The 17191-nt window shown below is 44.0% G+C and overlaps 1 protein-coding gene across 3 annotated transcripts; it reads left to right on the top strand.

The window, feature by feature from the left end:
* The first annotated feature begins 399 nt into the window (after positions 1-399).
* On the top strand, positions 400-13732 carry Akr1a1 (aldo-keto reductase family 1 member A1). 3 transcript variants are annotated; one of them, XM_036179782.1, is made up of 10 exons: positions 400-742; positions 8070-8156; positions 9228-9347; positions 9656-9807; positions 11072-11267; positions 11535-11734; positions 12129-12201; positions 12305-12391; positions 12889-13002; positions 13583-13732. In XM_036179782.1, exons 2-10 carry the CDS (start codon positions 8073-8075, stop codon positions 13646-13648), a joined length of 1092 nt encoding a protein of 363 aa, XP_036035675.1. In that variant the 5' UTR covers positions 400-742; positions 8070-8072; the 3' UTR covers positions 13649-13732. The 3 variants fall into 3 exon arrangements, with proteins under 3 accessions (XP_036035675.1, XP_036035676.1, XP_036035677.1); XM_036179783.1 differs by having other exon boundaries at positions 12885-13002; positions 13583-13642; XM_036179784.1 differs by lacking the exon at positions 12889-13002.
* Positions 13733-17191: the final 3459 nt, after the last annotated feature.

The following is a 17191-nucleotide window of genomic DNA, read 5'->3' as shown; positions in this document are numbered from 1 at the left end:
GTTTTTTCCGAGACAGGGTTTCTCTGTGTAGTTTTGGTGCCTGTCCTTGCTTCAAAACCGGTTTTATGCAGTGCTGGGATTTTGAACCCAGAACTTTATGTTAAGCAAGCACTGTAGTAATTTAGCTACACGCCCAACCCACATTTATGAAGTCTTTAGCACAGTGCCGGGGCAAAGTATTGACTGGGAGATCAGTAACTTTCTAGAGGGGGGTCTGCAGAGCCCAGATCTTCACTGTTCCGGTCAAACTTCAGGTTGAGGCTGCTCTAAGAATCCGCCCATCACTTTAGAGAAAGGAGAGGCGGACAGAAGGACCCACTAGGTATCATAGAGGCTCTCGTTCTCCAGGAAGTGCAGGAATCTATGCCTAGAGAGGTGCTTGCGCGGTGCATTGTGGGACGGTCGGAGGTGCGGCCAGCCGCGCAGGACTGTCCACGTCGCCTGTGCGCATGCACAGTTTGAGGACCCCGACCCTTCTAGACGTTCGCTGTGGAGTGTGAGGTTCCCAGGGGAGGGATGTGTAAAGTCCCTGGTCTGGCTTCTACCGGCGGTACGACTTCGCAGGACAGCGGGGGACTAGTCCGTCCCGCGCGTGATTCTGGAAGCCGGGGCCTTGCTCCTCCCTGGGGTGGGGTTTCGACTTCACCGTCCGACTTAAGCCCGGGCCTGTCGGCCCAGTACTGGAGTGCAGAGCTCAATTCTAGCCACATTGTCTTCTCCACAGCCTGCGCTCACTGCCAAGGTGAGTTCTTCCCACTGCTGGCCCACTTTTTGTCTTTCTTCTGAGGAAGAAGCCAGGGTCGGCCTGGCCTCGAGATTGAGCCGGGAGCGTCGTCATTTAGACGGATGTGGCCTTTTTTTTCCCTTCCCCCCGAGGGCGAAGCTGGGTCGGCCCGGAGATTGAGCAGGAAGCGTCGGCATTTAGACGGATGCGGTTTAGTTTCCGATTTGAGCTCTTCCTCCTGTTCTGTTTGTTCCCAGATAACGTCTGTGTCTCTCGGCCTCTGATTGCTTAGAGTTTGAATGTGCCTGGTATATATCGAGTGCTTTGTAAATTTTAGTTGCCATCTCTTTGTTTTCTCATATGCACGACATTTCTAGGGTCTCTGCTTTTCCTAGTGGGGGGTTCTGGGATGTTTTGGGACGTGGCGGAAGTGGGAGCGAGAAATTAGCTTGTATATATATGTATGTGGATGTATCCTGTTGCCACCGAGCTCTTTTAAAGTGAAAATACCCGAACCTTCACATCATTGAGCCTACTATTCATGAACTCTACCATTAGACTTCATAGTCAGGACTGTAGGACCTTCCTAGGTTCTGATCAGGCATCTTACTTTTCCAAGGTTCCATTTTTTAATTTGTAATACAGATTTAATTTTAGTATGGTCCTTTCTGGTGGGATTGATTATTATTTATATGTACTTTTTTCAGACAGTCTCTTAAGAATATTTTCTAGCCAGGCGGTGGTGGTGCACGCCTTTAATCCCAGCACTCGAGAGGCAGAGGCAGGTGGATCTCTGTGAGTTCGAGGCCAGCCTGGGCTACCAAGTGAGTCCCAGGAAAGGTGCAAAGCTATACAGAGAAACCGTCTCGAAAAACAAAAAAAAATTTAGAATATTTTCTAAAGATTGATTTGTTTTATGCCTATTAATGTTTTGTCTGCGTGTATGTTTGTACACCATGTGGGTGCCTAGTACCCGTGGAGGTCAGAAGGCAATGGATCTGCTGGAACTAGAGTTATGGGTGATTGTCAGCCATTATGTGGGTTCTGGGATTCAAACCCAGGTGCTCTGTGGGAGAAACAAGACTTAAACAACTGAGCCATCCCTCTAACTGCAGAGACAGGGTCCGTTGTATCTTAGTCTTGCCTTGAACTTGTGATATGTAGCCAAGGTTGAATCTTCTGATCTTCCTGCGTCCACCTTCTGAGTGCTGGAATTGTAGGAGTTTGTCACTGTCTGGGTTTTATGAAGTGCTGGGGGAGTCAAACCCAGGAAGAGCACTTCACCAGCTGAACTACACCTCCAGCCCAGAATTTTAATCCCAGCACTGGAGAGGCGGAGGCAGGTGGATCTCTGTGAGTTTGAGGCCAGCCTGGGCTACAGAGCAAGTTCCAGGACAGGCGCCAAAGCTACACAGAGAAACCCTGTCTCGAAAAAAAAAAAAAAGAAGAAGAAGAAAAAAGTTTCAGGGAGGAACCAGAAATTCCAAGTGCTAACTCAGTGGTAAGTAACAGTTAGCTAGGCAGGTGTGAAGTTTGGGGGAAGAAAGTGTGCAGAGACCCCCGGTCAAGTGCTCCTTATTCATAGAGTCTGGGGAAACGAGGAATGTGGCAGCCCCGGTTTTAAAGGAGTTTGGACTTTAATCTTGGGAGAATTGCCAAACACGTAGAAGTCACATGACTGGATTTAGTGAATGGATTTTGAAAAAGTCCAAATTAAAAGTAATGTCTGGTTTAGGCAAGGGATGGTAGTGGTCACAGATAGAACAAGGACAGTGGAGGCTAGTGTAAATACATGGAAAAGATTTATATCCAGTCTCAGGGAATGTATATATTTATTTATATTTACTTTTGGTGTTTTTTAGACAGGGTCTTAGTATGTAGTATAGTGTTACCATGAACTTGTAGGGTCTTGCTTTACTTAGCCTAGGATGTGCACCATCACACCTGACTCAGGAATTATATATTTTTAGAGAGTTGAAGGTTTTGGGCTTGTATGTTTTTATTATTATTATTTATTTATTTTGTTTGTTTTGTGTCAGTCCATGCCCTTCCTCCCCCAATTCTGTCTGGCTCTGCCTCCCAATGTCCAGCTTCTAAAAGGATTTTTTTGGTTTGTTTTTCAAGACAGGGTTTCTCTATGTATCCCTGGCTCTCCTGGAACACACTCTGTAGACCATGCTGGCCTTAAACTACCTCCTCTGCCTCCTGAGTGCTGGGATTTAAGGTGTGTGCCACCACTGCCCAGCCCAGGTTTGTTTTAATTCTTGCTATCCAAGGCTTTGGGTCTCTGGTGAATTAGAGAATACAGAAAGAAGAGAGTGAGTCATATAATGTGCATGCTTTAGATGTAGTTATCTCTTGACATAGTGGAGCTGAGATTCAAACTCAGGTTTGTGCATTTCTAGATCCTGGACTATCCTGTACCCTTGGGCACCTGTGGATTGTTCTGGCAGAAAGGCCCAGAAGAACTAAGCATGCTAAACTGGTATAGGAAAAGTGAGGGTTTTAGGTGGTTTCTCAATACACAAATTTGACCAAAGGAAAGAAAAGAGGATGGGAAAAAGTCAAAGGACACTGGCATTGGTGGGAGGCAGAGGGAAGGTCCTCAAAGTCAGGAAAGACTTCCTTTTTGTCTTGTCAGCAGCTTTACTGGGCTACCTGGAAAGGTGTTGGTGCCTAGTAGTAGCACTACTAGAAAATCTCAAGCCAGCAGGGATTACTTTCTGACCTGATTGGAATCTGTCTTCTGCTGTGGCCCTTCCATTCCCTTCTTGGAAGTACTTATTCTTTACAGATCTTTGTTCTTCCTGCCTTTTACCCCACTCCTTTGGTTTTTAAGGAATGAAGAAGCAAGATTAAGGTTTCTTCCATGTTTCCTATAAACTAGGCCTTTGTTCAGTCTCCACCCTTGTAATTTCAGAGCCTTCTCATGCACTGGCAGAAACCTGGGGGAAGTAAACAGGTCATTGTTTCCGGTCAAGCCCCTGCAGGAACTTAGCCTTAGAGGTGCTAGCTTGATCCTTAGGAGGTCTGTGGTTACAAAGATCATTGCACTTGGCAGTTTGGCTTGCTGCCTGGATTGACTGGTTTTGTTGTAGTTTTAGCAGAAAGAATGGCTTTTATATTCAAGTTTTGCTTGACTATAAAAATTCTTCAGCCAGAAATACTAGGTATGTCTGTTTACTCACAAATTGTATCATTACCTGCCTTCCCATACATCTTTCAAAACTTGGGAACAGAGTTCATATTTATGAAGATGTTACTGGCAGGTAGATCAGTCCCAGGAGCATATTTGTGGCACTGACAGGATCAAGGGGAAAGGTTATTTCTACTTGTTGGCTCTTGGAGTAGATAGTCCCTCTCCCTTCTCTTTTTGATACCTCCGGTTCATTATCCTCCCCACTTACTGGGTATTGAACCCAGGGTCCCAAACATGTTAGGTCAGTATTCCACACTGAGCTATTGTTAATCCTAAAGAGGTTAATCCCAAAGAGGGGAAAGACCCAACCCAATCGTCATAGCCAAATTAATTAAAGCAATCAATTAACTTATTTATATTTTGATTAATTTATTTGTGTACACAGACTACCTCCCCTTAAGGTGGGGTTCAATAGATCAGCATTTTAAGAGGGGAAGATAAAATTTTATAGCTCAGGGGTAGGGGGTTTCCAAGTGAGGGATTTGGCAGGGAAATAGGCAGGATTACAGAAGCAGAATATAACAACGTAGTCATAACAAGGTAGTTGAAACAAAGACATGGTTGCCATTCCCTGAAGCAGGCAATACAGAACTATTTGTAGGTAAAGTTACAGGTGGGGCATAGTCTAATCCTTAAGAAACAGATTTGATCATAAACAGGATTGAGTCTAGTTTGTCTTTACCATAATACGATTTTCAAGTCTAAGGAGGCAGTGGCTGGTTTATTTTTATGTCCCCAGACCTCCTTTTTACTTTTTTATTTTGAGATAAGGTTTCATTGTATTTTCTAGAACAGCTTTCAATTCACTGTGTAGCCTAGGCAGGTCTTGAACTTGTAATTGTCCTGCCTCATCTTCCCAAAATGGCTGGGATTACCACCAGGTCTATCTTTTACTTGTTTTATTTTGTTTAAAACAGGGTCTCACTGTCGTAGAACCAGCTCTGTAGACCAGGCTGGCCTCAAACTCACAGAGATCCTTCTGCCTCTGCCTCCTGAGTGCTAGGATTAATGGCCTGTGACACCAAACCTGGCCTTTTCTCTCTCATTGTAGACAAGATCTCATATAGCCCATGCTGGCCTCCAACTTGCTGTGTAGCAAAGGATAACCTTGAATTTCTCATTGTTTTGCTTTTGTCCCTGATACTGGGATCATCAGCTTGTACAGCCATGGTTTATATGATCCTGGGATTCAACCTAAGATAAAGTGCATGCTATGTGAGCATTCTACTTACTGAGCTACACTCCCAGCTTGTGGACACATGCTCCAATTACCTGTTTTGTTCTGTTGAAAATTTCTTAGATTTATGCTTCACTACTTTTGTGCCGTATTGAAGTTTTATGTCTAGTTTCCCCTTGTAGGATTTTTACCTTTGACTCTTGGGAAAGATCAGTACATTCCTCTATTTTTGTTTTTTTTGTGGTACTAAGTATAGAATCCTGAGCAGTTAGGTGTGCACTTTTATCACTGGGCTATAGTCTTAGCCCCCTTTCAGTTTTTTGTTTTTTGTTTTTAAAGAGATTTAATTACCAGTCTGATCTACAAAGTGAGTTTCAGGACAGCCAGAGCTGTTACACAGAGAAACCCTGTCTCGAAAAAACAAAAACAAAAACAAACAAACAAACAAAAAGTCTGGAGAGATGGCTCAGAGGTTAAGAGCACTGGCTGTTCTTCCTGAGTTCAATTCTTAGCAACCACACGGTGGCTCACAACCATCTACAATGAGAGCTGGCTCCCTCTTCTGGCCTGCAGGCCAAACACTCACTGTATACATAATAAATAAATAAATCTTTTTTTTTTCTTTTTTTTAAGGATATATATATATATATATATATATATATATATATATATATTTGTTTTGTTTTGTTTTTCCCAAGACAGGGTTTCTCTGTGTAGTTTTGGTGCCTGCCCTGGATCTCGGCTTTGTAGATCAGGCTGGCCTCAAACTCACAGAGATTTTCCTGGCTCTGCCTCCTGAGTGCTGGGATTAAAGGCATGTGCACCACCACTGCCTAGCAGAAAGAGAGAGAGAGAGAGAGAGAGAGATATTGATTGATTGATTTTGTGTGCTTTTATATACATGTTTGTTTTCAGAGATATGCTTACAAATGTGTATGGAGAGGGGCTAGAGAGATGACTCAGTGGTTAAGAGCACTGACTGCTCTTCTAGAGGACCCAGCTTCAATTCCCAGCACCCATATGACAGCTCACAACTGTCTGTAACTCCAGTTTCAGGGGACTTGAAACAACTCATGGTAAAATATTTTTCCCTCCATGGTAAAATATTAATTCACATTTTAAAAAAAGGGGTGCCTGCTACAAATGTGCATGGAGATATCATCATGCCTGGCTTTTATGTGGGTGCTAAGATTCTCATGTTTGAGTGGCTAGTACTTTACCAACTGAGTCATCTCTCCAGCTTCCCTTTTTCAGTTTTATTTTGAGACCAAGTCTTGCCAGGTCTCTCAGTCTGGTCTTAACTCACAGTGATCCTGCTATTTCAGCTTCTTTAAAGCTGGGATTACATGAGCACATGATTTTGCTGTTGTTACTTTATTTATTTGTGTGTCTTGTAGAGGTCAGAGGACAACTTGTGGGATCAGCATTCTTCTGCCAACATGTTGGTCCTTGTGACCAAACTCAGGTCATCAAGTCATTGATCCACGGAGCCCTGCAATAAGTTCTTCCTTTTTTTTCCTCCAAAAATTTAATTTTATTATTTTATGGGTATTTTGCTTCTATATATGTCTGTGTACCATGTACATGCAGTGCCGAGGAGGCCAGAAGAAGGTATTGTATCAGGAATTACAGGTGGTGTGAGCTGCCATGATGCTGGCAGTCCAACTTGGGTCCTCTAGGAACTAGTGCTTTTAACCACTGAGCCATCTCTCTAGTCTGCATCCAAACATCTTAAAAGCCAGAATCAATAATTAATACTCCTGTGTTTTGTGGAATTCATTTCCTTTTCTATAGGACATGATAATATATGTGTGTTGTAAGGAATGTATATCTTCATATGAGTGTGTGTGTGTGTGTGTGTGTGTGTGTGTGTGTGTATAGGTGTATATATAATTTATTTACTTATTGAGATAGAATCTTACTATATATAGCTCTGGCTCTGGTTGGCCTGAAATTTGTTACATAAACAAGCTGGCTTCTCAAATGCTGGGATCAAAGACGTGCACCACCACAGCCGAATGAGATAAAATTTTTATAGATTTGTTTACTTGTTTCTTGAAGCTTCTCCTTATATCCTTAATTTTTTCCACTTTGCTGTCTATATGGGACAGATAAGTTTACCTTTCTGATCCTATTTTCTTGTCTGAAAAATGGTAAGTATTATATTTTGCTTGAAGGAGTCGGCTCAAGCCTCTGAACTTGGCCAATCAGTCACGTCTGAGAGGGATTTGGAGAGTCTAGTCTCTCTCTGTGTTAGAAAGCTTCCATTTCTGAATTTGAAATGTTCCTGCTGGGGATACTCATTTTATCCTTAGAGGAGCCATCCTTTTCTGGGCCTGCTTTGCGGTGGCATTCTATCTCATATGGCCTTTGCTTGTCCTGCACAGCTTGAGACCTGGCTCATTTGTCTGGTGCTTTGCTTTCATTGGAACTTGTTTCTGTTTTGGTTGTTGTTTTTAATAGCCCTGGCCAGCCTAGAACTCGCTGTGCAGACCAGGCTCACCTCAAACTCACAGAGAGCCACCAGCTTCTGCTTTCTGAGTGCTGGGGCAGGTCTTTGATTTCTTGATACAAGCTGGCTTGGGACTTTTGATCCTCCTACCTCAGTCCCTGAGTGCTGGGGTTATAGACTGTATCTCTGTGCTGGATTTGTGTTATGTGTGTGTTGCTAGACAAGTGTACCACTGAGCTACTTTCTCACCCTCAGAAACTGGAGCTTTTGAACACTGGTCTTTAGCCTTGCTGTATGAAGGCCAGCCAGGCTAGTAGTCTGGAGCTACTGGGTTTGGTTGATTTCAGGCACCTTCTCTCTGTCTCTGCTCACAAGCCCATTATAATGAGGTGTTTGCTGCCCACACCTGCCACCACTCCTGTCTACCCCTTTCCTGAACCATGTTTCGCAGCAGTGGATGGCTAGGCTCAAGGCAGCACTAACTTCCTCACCATTTTTTTTTCTATCTGTGTTTTAGGGGATGATGGCTTCCTGTGTCCTCCTGCACACTGGACAGAAGATGCCTCTGATTGGTCTGGGGACATGGAAGAGTGAGCCTGGCCAGGTGAGTGATTGGGAAGAACAGAGAGTCTACTTGGGTCTCTTGTCAGGGACTAGGAGGGATTTGCAAGAAGCGCCCTGTATTTCCCCCAGTACCCCTGTTCTGTTTCTGGTAAGGATAAGCAAGGGTAGTGGGAAGAGATGAGGGAAGAAGGGACACCCATGAGTCCTTAGTTTCCCCAGCTAACTCAGGAGGAACTGAAGGCTGCAGAGCATCTCTACATAGTGCTATGGCGGAGTTGAGGTCTCTGTTTCTAGGTCTGAGCTCTTAGTCCCAATATATTACTTGCCACCCCATGTTGTGATTACATCTCCTGTCCTACATACTTAGCTTATTGAGAATTGGGCCCTCCCCAAACGCATATTTTGGAGTTGGGAGCATAGTCCAAAGCTTGGGAAAGTTACTGGGTCAACTGTATAGACAAGAGTTAGGGGGGAAATTTTTTTTTTTTTTGAGATAGGGTTTCTCAAACAGTCCTGGCTGTCTTGGAACTCACTCTGTGTACCAGGCTGGCCTTGAACTCACATTGATCTGCCTGCTTCTGCCTCCCAGTGCTGGGATTAAAGGCATTTGAGGTGAACTTTTTTTTTTTAATTTTAGATTTATTTATTTTATGTTTTGTTTATGAATGTTTGCCTTTGTATATGTATGCATACCATATGTATACTTGGTGCTCAGAGAGGTCAGAAGACTACATCTGATTCCTTGAACCAGAGTTATAGAAGATTGTGTGCTACCTTGTAGATACTGGGAACTGCACCCAGGTCCTTTGGAAGAGCAGCCAGTGCTCTTAACTGCTGAGACATTTCTCCAGACCTGAGCTTGAACTTTTCTGATCCTTCTGCCTTTATCTCCTGAGTGCAGATTTATAGGCATAAGCGAGCACACTGTTTATTCTTGAGATCAAATTTAGGACTTCATGCATTCTAGGTAAGCAGTCTACCATCTGAACTATATCCCTAGCCTAGGGTCATTTTTCATCTTCTCCCTCTGACCTGCATGGGTGACCTTCATATTCTCCTCCCTTACCAGCTCAGACCAGTGAAACTGACATCTCTGTTTTCCTCCTGGCAGGTGAAAGCAGCCATCAAATATGCCCTTAGTGTAGGCTACCGCCACATTGATTGTGCTGCTATCTATGGCAACGAGACTGAAATTGGGGAGGCCCTGAAGGAAAATGTGGGACCAGGCAAGGTGAGAACTGGGGACACAAAGAAATGGGATATGAGGACTTAGAGTGGCAGCTGGGACTTGGTCTTGGATGAGGGAAACTGGTATCAGCTCCCAGCATGTCCAGCTTTTTGACATTGTCATCTGTAAAGTTCATACTTGAGAATTATATGATGGCATTAAAAAGAAAACCTCATATTTTTTTATTTTAAGTTTATGATTTTGCATTGGGTCACATTCTGGGGCATACTTCTGTTCTTCTCCCATAGGTGTGGGTAGGTAAGATTGGGTTCCCAGGGCTCTTCTCACAGTAGGCTCTGCCTCTGTCACAGACAGTGCCTCGAGAGGAGCTGTTTGTGACATCCAAGCTGTGGAACACTAAGCACCACCCTGAGGATGTAGAAGCTGCCCTCCGGAAGACACTGGCTGATCTCCAGTTGGAATATCTGGACCTCTATTTGATACACTGGCCCTATGCCTTTGAGTAAGCCTTGCCCCTGCAACTTTTTCTGGGAGCTGGGTGTTGGGTGTGGTGGTGCTAGTATTTTATTTTTTTAAAGATTTATTTATGCTGGGGGGTGGGGGTGGGGGTGGCGCACGCCTTTAATCCCAGCACTCAGGAGGCAGAGCCAGGCAGATCTGTGAGTTTGAGGCCAGCCTGGGCTACAGAGTGAGATCCAAGAAAGGCGCAAGGCTACACAGAGAAACCCTGTCTCGAAAAACAAAAAACAAAAAAAAAGAGATTTATTTATTTATTAAGTTTACAGTGTTCTGCCTGCATGTATTCCTGCAGGCCAGAAGAGGGCACCAGATCTCATTACAAATGGTTGTGAGCCACCATGTGGGTGCTGAGAATTGAACTCAGGACCTCTGGAAGAACAGTCAGTGCTCTTAACCTCTGAGCCTTATCTCTAGCCCTGTAATTTATTATATTCATAGCTGCAGAACAGGATAAGAACATTGTCTGTGCAACAAGCAGAAGAGCTTATATCCCATGGGTCCTTGCCTTTCCTGTGGCCAGATGTTTAGGTATATAATAAGGATAACAGTATATACCCTGCATTTATATGAGTGGTCTCCAGTGCTCTATTGTTCAATCAGGAAACATGCTGCTCTTCATCTACAGTAGGTCCCCCAAGGTTTTGGCTGTGAATGTGTCTCAACAGAAGATATGAGAAGTCTTATATTAGTACTGCGCCCTTGTCAGATGGGCAGAACTCCCCCTGAGGAACATGGCATTAAGGAAGCTGTACTAGAGAAAAGGAGATAGAATCTGGGCCTCTCAGCCAGGTGTGGTGTCGAATGCTTTCAGTCCCAGCACCTGGGAGGCAGAGGCAGGCAGATCTGAGTTTGCGGCCAGCCTGGTCTACAGAACTAGTTCCAGGACAGTGAGGGCTGCTACACAGAGAAACCTTGTCTTGAAAAACCAAAGAATTAACAATAACAACAACAAAAGATTCTGGGCCTATGAAAAAGAGAAGAAGGGACGGGCATTCCATGTAGAAGTAATACCCAAGTTATAAACTAGAAGGATAAGAAAGCATTGCTGTTCCTAATTCTTGTCACTTTATCCCTTGGTCTTAAGGTATAGCACATAGGGCTGGGGATTTAGCTCAGTGGTAGAGTGCTTGCTAGGCCTGGGTTCGATCCTCAGCTCAAAAAAAAAAAAAATAGGTATAGCACATCGAATACTGGATGAGCAGAAGCCTGACATTTTTGCTGACACTTGGGGATTCTGTTTCACTCAGGCGGGGAGACAATCTCTTTCCCAAAAATGCCGATGGAACCATCCGATATGACTCTACCCACTATAAGGAGACCTGGAAGGCTCTGGAGGCACTGGTGGCAAAGGGGCTGGTGAAAGCCCTGGGCTTGTCCAACTTCAACAGCCGGCAGATTGATGATGTCCTTAGTGTGGCCTCTGTGCGCCCAGCTGTCTTGCAGGTAAGCACTACAAACAGATCAATGGAAGATTGGAAGATTGGTAATGTAGACAGAGCATGAGTAATCAGGTGAAGGGTCTCCTTAGTGGAGATGGCAAGTTATCAGAGTGTTGTTGAAGGAGTTCTCTGTATAAAGGTGGATTTGAAGTCCTGGAAGAGCATGTACTCACCAGTGAGAACAAGTGGGCTTAGAGGTCAACAGTAGAGGACTATTATATATATAAGTGGGTGTGGTCGCCCCATGCTGAAGCATTGTTACTTGTTTCAGGTGGAATGCCATCCATACCTGGCACAAAATGAGCTCATTGCGCACTGTCAAGCACGAGGCTTGGAGGTGACTGCTTACAGCCCCTTGGGTTCCTCTGATCGTGCCTGGCGCCATCCTGATGAGCCAGTCCTGCTTGAGGAACCAGTGGTCTTGGCACTCGCTGAAAAACATGGCCGATCTCCAGCTCAGATCTTGCTCAGGTATGAGACATTTTTAAGGAACAGGCCTCTGGTAAGGGAAAGACTTGATTAGGAGGCAAGGACTGAGAGAATTATTTTTTTTGAGACAGGCTGGCCTGCAACTAACTCTGTGTAAACCAGGCTTGCAGGAACTAACAGATCCACTTGCTTCTGCCTCCAGAGTGCTAGGATTAAAGGTGTGCCCCACACCTAGCTCAAGGAATTTTTTTTTTTTTTTTTAATTTGCCAGATAAGGCTGAGGATTTTACCATGTGGTCTGGAGTGAGGCTACAGTAAGGCATGTCACCTAGTCTAATGAGGCACAGATGGTCTAGGATTTAGGGAAGGCTGAATTAAGATTAAAATAATGTTTCTGAATACTAACCCATTTCCCTTGTCTTCATTCCCCACCTAGATGGCAGGTTCAGCGGAAAGTAATCTGTATCCCCAAAAGCATCACTCCTTCTCGCATCCTTCAGAACATTCAGGTACTTGGTCATTAGGTTCTGTCTTCTTTAATCTATTGAGATATCTGGCCCTGATTGAGAGACTGTAGGTACCACTCACAAGGCTGATTTTTCTGTCTCCCAGGTATTTGATTTCACCTTTAGTCCCGAGGAGATGAAGCAATTAGATGCTCTGAACAAAAATTGGCGGTATATTGTGCCCATGATTACGGTAAAGAAGTGTAACCATTCAGAGTCAGGGAACAGGGAAGAGGAGGTTTGGGGTGTGATGGCTCAGGAATGGCCTCAGGCTTGCTGGCTGGAGAAGGGATGGAAGGCTGGTGGGATTGCTATCCAAGATGCAGAACTTGTTTCTTCTCTTTACTTCCTCCTTCCCTGTCTTCCTTTCCTCTTTTTAATTTTTATTTTATTTTATTTTATTTTTTTGAGACAGAGTCTCACTATTTTGCCCTGGCTGGCCTGGCACTCATAGAGGTTTGCATGCCTCTGCCTCCTGTATGCTGGGATTAAAGGTGTGTGCCATCATGCCTGCCCCCCCTCCTCCTTTTTTTTTTTTTTTTTTTTTAGACAGGGACTTAGACTGTCGTTGATGCTCTTGTGGAACTCACCATGTATCTAAGGCTGGCTTTGAACTCTTGCCATTCCTCCTGTCTGATATCTCTTTCTTTCCCTTTGCCTTTCTGTTTCCCTTTCTTTCCTTTTAGGCAGATTTTAAACTCCATTCTCTATTTTCTTGCCTCAGCCTACCAAGTGCTGGGCTACACCAAGCTTTGCTCCAATGGTCTCATCCTCTTGAAGTTGGGGAAAATTAGTGTGACTCAGGTATACTGTACATAACCTGTGGGTCCTAGTCCTGCTTCTTGTTTATCTTGCCACCTATTTAATTTCTCCAGTTAAATAGTAAGAGAGGAGCTCGGGGCTGGAGAGATGGCTTAGCGGTTAAGAGTACTGGCTCTTCTTCCAGAGGACCCAGGTTCAATTCCTAGCACCCACATGGCAGCTCACAACTATATCTGTAATGCCAGGGCCTAACACACTCTTACAGACATACATACAGGCAAAACACCAATAAAATAAAAATAATTTAAAAAAGAGGAGCTCATAATAATACATTCTCAACCTTGTTAAAGTCTGCTACATATAAGGAAGTAAACAGATTCTAGGCATATTATTCCATTTGAGACTATTAAGTCTTAAGGGTAAGGCCAACCATGTACCAGGCTGTGGGTTTGATGCTGGAATCACTGTTGATGGAACATTAACTGAGGCTTGGACTCTACTAATGTCAGCTATCACAGTGCTAGAGATAGGTAAAATCCTTCAGAAGAGTTGGAGGTAATGCTGTAGGTCTTTGGAAGGTCAGTGCTTGCTAATGGACTCTTCTATTTGTCTCTCTTTTCAGGTGGATGGGAAGAGGGTCCCCAGAGATGCTGGACACCCTCTTTATCCCTTTAATGACCCCTACTGAGGCTATAGTTTCTCCACTTCCCTTTCAGCTCTCCTGCTAAGTGTTGCCTGCTACGCCTGAGAAAAATAAAGCCATTGGAATGTATGCTCTGTTTGCTTGACTTACTTGTGCTGTTAGGCTTGGGAGGGAAGTTGTCCTCAGGGATAGCACAGATTCAGGATTGCTGCATAGAACTTGCCCTTAACTTTATTGGCTTTGGAGTGACCTGTATACAGCTGAATTCAGGTGGTGCCATCTAGTGGCTTTTTACTGTTCATTCGTTCGTTCATTCATTCATTCATTCATTCACTTATTTATTTATAGAAGTTCTACATGCTTCCCTAGCACTCTACAAAAATGCCAAAAGTTTGTCATCTTCCAATTGAGGTTTAAAAGGCAAAACTTGAATTTTTTTTTTTTTTTTTTTTTATCATTCCCTGCCCTAGTCAGTCCCTAAATTTAAGAATAAGAACCCCCTCCCCAAATATATTAGATGTTTAGGGATCTCAGCTTACAGAATTATGAAAGGTGGGGGTGGGCTTTTTTTCTCTTGGGTACTATAGTGAGTATGCATAGGCTATCTAAAGGAAGCAGGTATGAGGTCCAACGCTTGTCACCTAAGACAGTAAGTACCTTATTATTGCATTAGAGGTCACTAATAGATTTTTAGGAAGGATTTTGGTGACTCAGACAGGCTCTAAATTCTGTCCATGTGGTGCCTCCAAGTGAAAACACTTTTCTTCATTAACTAACTTTATAAGTGCATACGGATTAAGCATAGTGCTAGTCCCTGGGGATACAGTATAACTAGGGTATGCAGGTCCCTGTAGGCTACTTGAGACAGACTTTCAAGTAATTGTATAATTAGTTTAATTATGGTTGGAAGAAGTGTATCATGAGAAGCCTACTTAGTTAATCAGCTGAGATCTTAAGGATGAATAGAGATTAATTAGTTAAAGGAGGTGAGAGTGGGAACAACATTCCAAATTGGACAGCTGAGGGAAAAGCTTTGAAATTGGAAGGTATTGGAAAATTCTGAAAATGATGTGACAGAAACTAAAAGTGAGTACAGAGTACAGACGGAGACAGAGGATGATGCCAAAATGGTAGGAGCATGGTGATAACAAGCTCTGTTGATTAAATGGTGCTGGAGGAGCTGGGAATGTGGCTCAGATAGAATGCTTGCCTAGCAAGTGTGAAACGCTGAGTTTGATCTTCAGCACCAAATGAAGTGTGTGGTTGAACATCTGTAATCTTAGCACGAGGGGGCGGAGAGGCAAGAGGATCAGAAGTTCATGGTTATTTGTGGCTAAGTAGTCAAGTTTGAGACCAGTCTGAGAATCCATGAGACCTCAAAAATTTTTTTAAATTAGGTTGGCAAGGGGTTGGGGATTTAGCTCAGTGGTAGAGCGCTTGCCTAGCAAGCACAAGGCCCTGGGTTTGATCCTCAGCTCAAAAAAATAAAATAAAAATTAGGTTGGCAAAATGCTCATTGAGGCTGGGCGGCGGCGGCGGCGGCGGCGGTGGTGCATGCCTTTAATCCAATCGCTTGGAAGGCAGAGCCAGGCAGATCTCTGTGAGTTCAAGGCCAGCCTGATCTAGAGTGAGTTCCAGGAAAGGTGCAAAGCTACAAGGAGAAACCCTGTCTCCAAAAACCAAAAGCCAAAACAACAACAACAACAAAACCCCACATACTGCTTTTTCAGAGGACCAGAGTTCAATTCCCAGCTCCCATATCAGGCAGCTCACAATTACTTGTAACTAGGTGGTAGGGGTGGGGGTCTGATACCTCTGGCCTCTGGCTATATACACTTTGATGCACATACACAGATACATACACATAATTTAAAATAAAACACTCCAAAGGATGGCTCAGTGAGTAAAAGTGACTGTTACATCCTGAGTTGCATCACAACCCACGTGAGGGTGGAAGGAGAGAACCATCTCCACCACTGCCTAGCCTATACTTTTTTTTTTTTTTTAAAGGAAGAAAGTTGGGGGGGAGGGACGGGGCTGGAGAGATGCTCAGCGGTCAAGGGTATTGACTGCTCTTCCAGAGGACCTGGGTTCAATTCTCAGCATCCACATGTCAGCTAACAACTGTCTGTATGTAACTCCAAGATCTGATATTCAAACACATACATGCAGGCAAAACACCAATGCAAAGAAAATTTTAAAAAGTTGGACCCATATGGAAAGCAACATGAAGAAACAGAAGAGATGCATCTGCCCCAGTCACTGTGAAGAGACACTATGACAAAAGCAACTTATAAAAAAAAAAAGAAGCTGGACTAGAGAGATGGCTCAGAAGTTAAAAGCACTGATTGCTCTTCTAGAGGTCCTGAATTCAATTCTCAGCAACCACATGGGGCTCACAACCATCTGTAATGAGATCTGGTGCCCATTTCTGTATACATAATAAATAAATAAATCTTTTTTTTTTTTTTTTTTTTTTTTTAAAAAGTCTTTCTTTAGATAGGGGGCTTGCTTACAGTCTCAGAGTCCAGGATCATCATGGTGGGGAGGCAGAGAGAATGAGGCTGGGCCTAGTTTAGGTTTCTGAAACCTCAAAAGGTGACACACCTTCTCCAACAAAGGCCAGATCCCCAAATCCTTCCCCAAAGTCCCACCAACTAGAAACTAAGCATTCAAATACATGAGTGGATAGGAGTCGTTGTCATTCAAACCCCACATCATATCTGTCTTAATTCATCTCAGTGCTCAGATACCTGATGAAAGTAATTGATAGAAGGAGGGGTATATTTTTGCTCATGTTTTTGGGGACACAGTCCATTGCAGCAGGGAAGACCTGGTGGCAGGCATGGTGATGGGGGAATGAGGCATCTTGCTCACATCTGAAAAATTAGGAATTGCCAATCAGACGACAAATGGAGCTGGATATAAACCTCCAGGTCTTCCCCCAGTGACCCACTTCCTTCAGTAAGGCACCACTTCCTAAAGATTTCAGAATCCTCCAAACCATCACCACCAGCTAGGCACCAAGTGTTCAAACAAGACTGTGGGAATTGTCTTAGGGCCTGTAGCTGTCATAACACACCAGGACCGAAATCAACTTGGGAAAGAAAGGGTTTATTTCAACTTACAACGCTCAGGTCACACTCCAGTTTTGAGGGAAGTCAGGGCAAGATCAAGGCAGAAACCTAGAAGCAGGAAATGATTCAGAGGCCATGGAGGAACATGGTGTATTGCTTCTCCCATGGCCTGCTCAGCTTGCTTCCTCATACAGGCCAGAACCACCTGTCAAGGGGTACACTATTCACAGTGGGCTGTCACCTGCCCCTATCAATCACTAACAAAACGCCCTACAAGCTTGCTTATAGGCAAGCATTATCTTTTGTTTGTTTGTTTTTGTTTTTTGAGACAAGGTTTCATTGTGTAGCCCTGGCTGACCTGTGACTTGCTCTATAGACCAGGCTGGCCTCAAACTCCCAGAGATCTGCCTGTCTCTGCCTCCAGAGCGCTGGTACTAAAGGCATTCGGCACCACTGCCCGGCTATAGACAAGTCTTATGGAGGCATTTTCTCAATTGAGAGTCTCTCTTCC

This window comes from Onychomys torridus, chromosome 2 (genome assembly GCF_903995425.1).
Source record: "Onychomys torridus chromosome 2, mOncTor1.1, whole genome shotgun sequence".
NCBI lineage: Eukaryota > Metazoa > Chordata > Mammalia > Rodentia > Cricetidae > Onychomys > Onychomys torridus.
The sequence above is the reverse complement of the archived record's forward strand: the minus strand, read 5'-3'. Positions and strand labels throughout refer to the sequence as shown.

Excerpts from the sequence above, each read along its gene's own strand:
- Akr1a1 (XM_036179782.1), top strand. The coding sequence starts at position 8,073 with ATGATGGCTTCCTGTGTCCTCCTGCACACTGGACAGAAGATGCCTCTG. Across the intron at positions 9,348-9,655 it reads AAAATGTGGGACCAGGCAAG|ACAGTGCCTCGAGAGGAGCT; the intron begins GTGAGAACTGGG and ends CCTCTGTCACAG. Across the intron at positions 12,202-12,304 it reads GCATCCTTCAGAACATTCAG|GTATTTGATTTCACCTTTAG; the intron begins GTACTTGGTCAT and ends TCTGTCTCCCAG.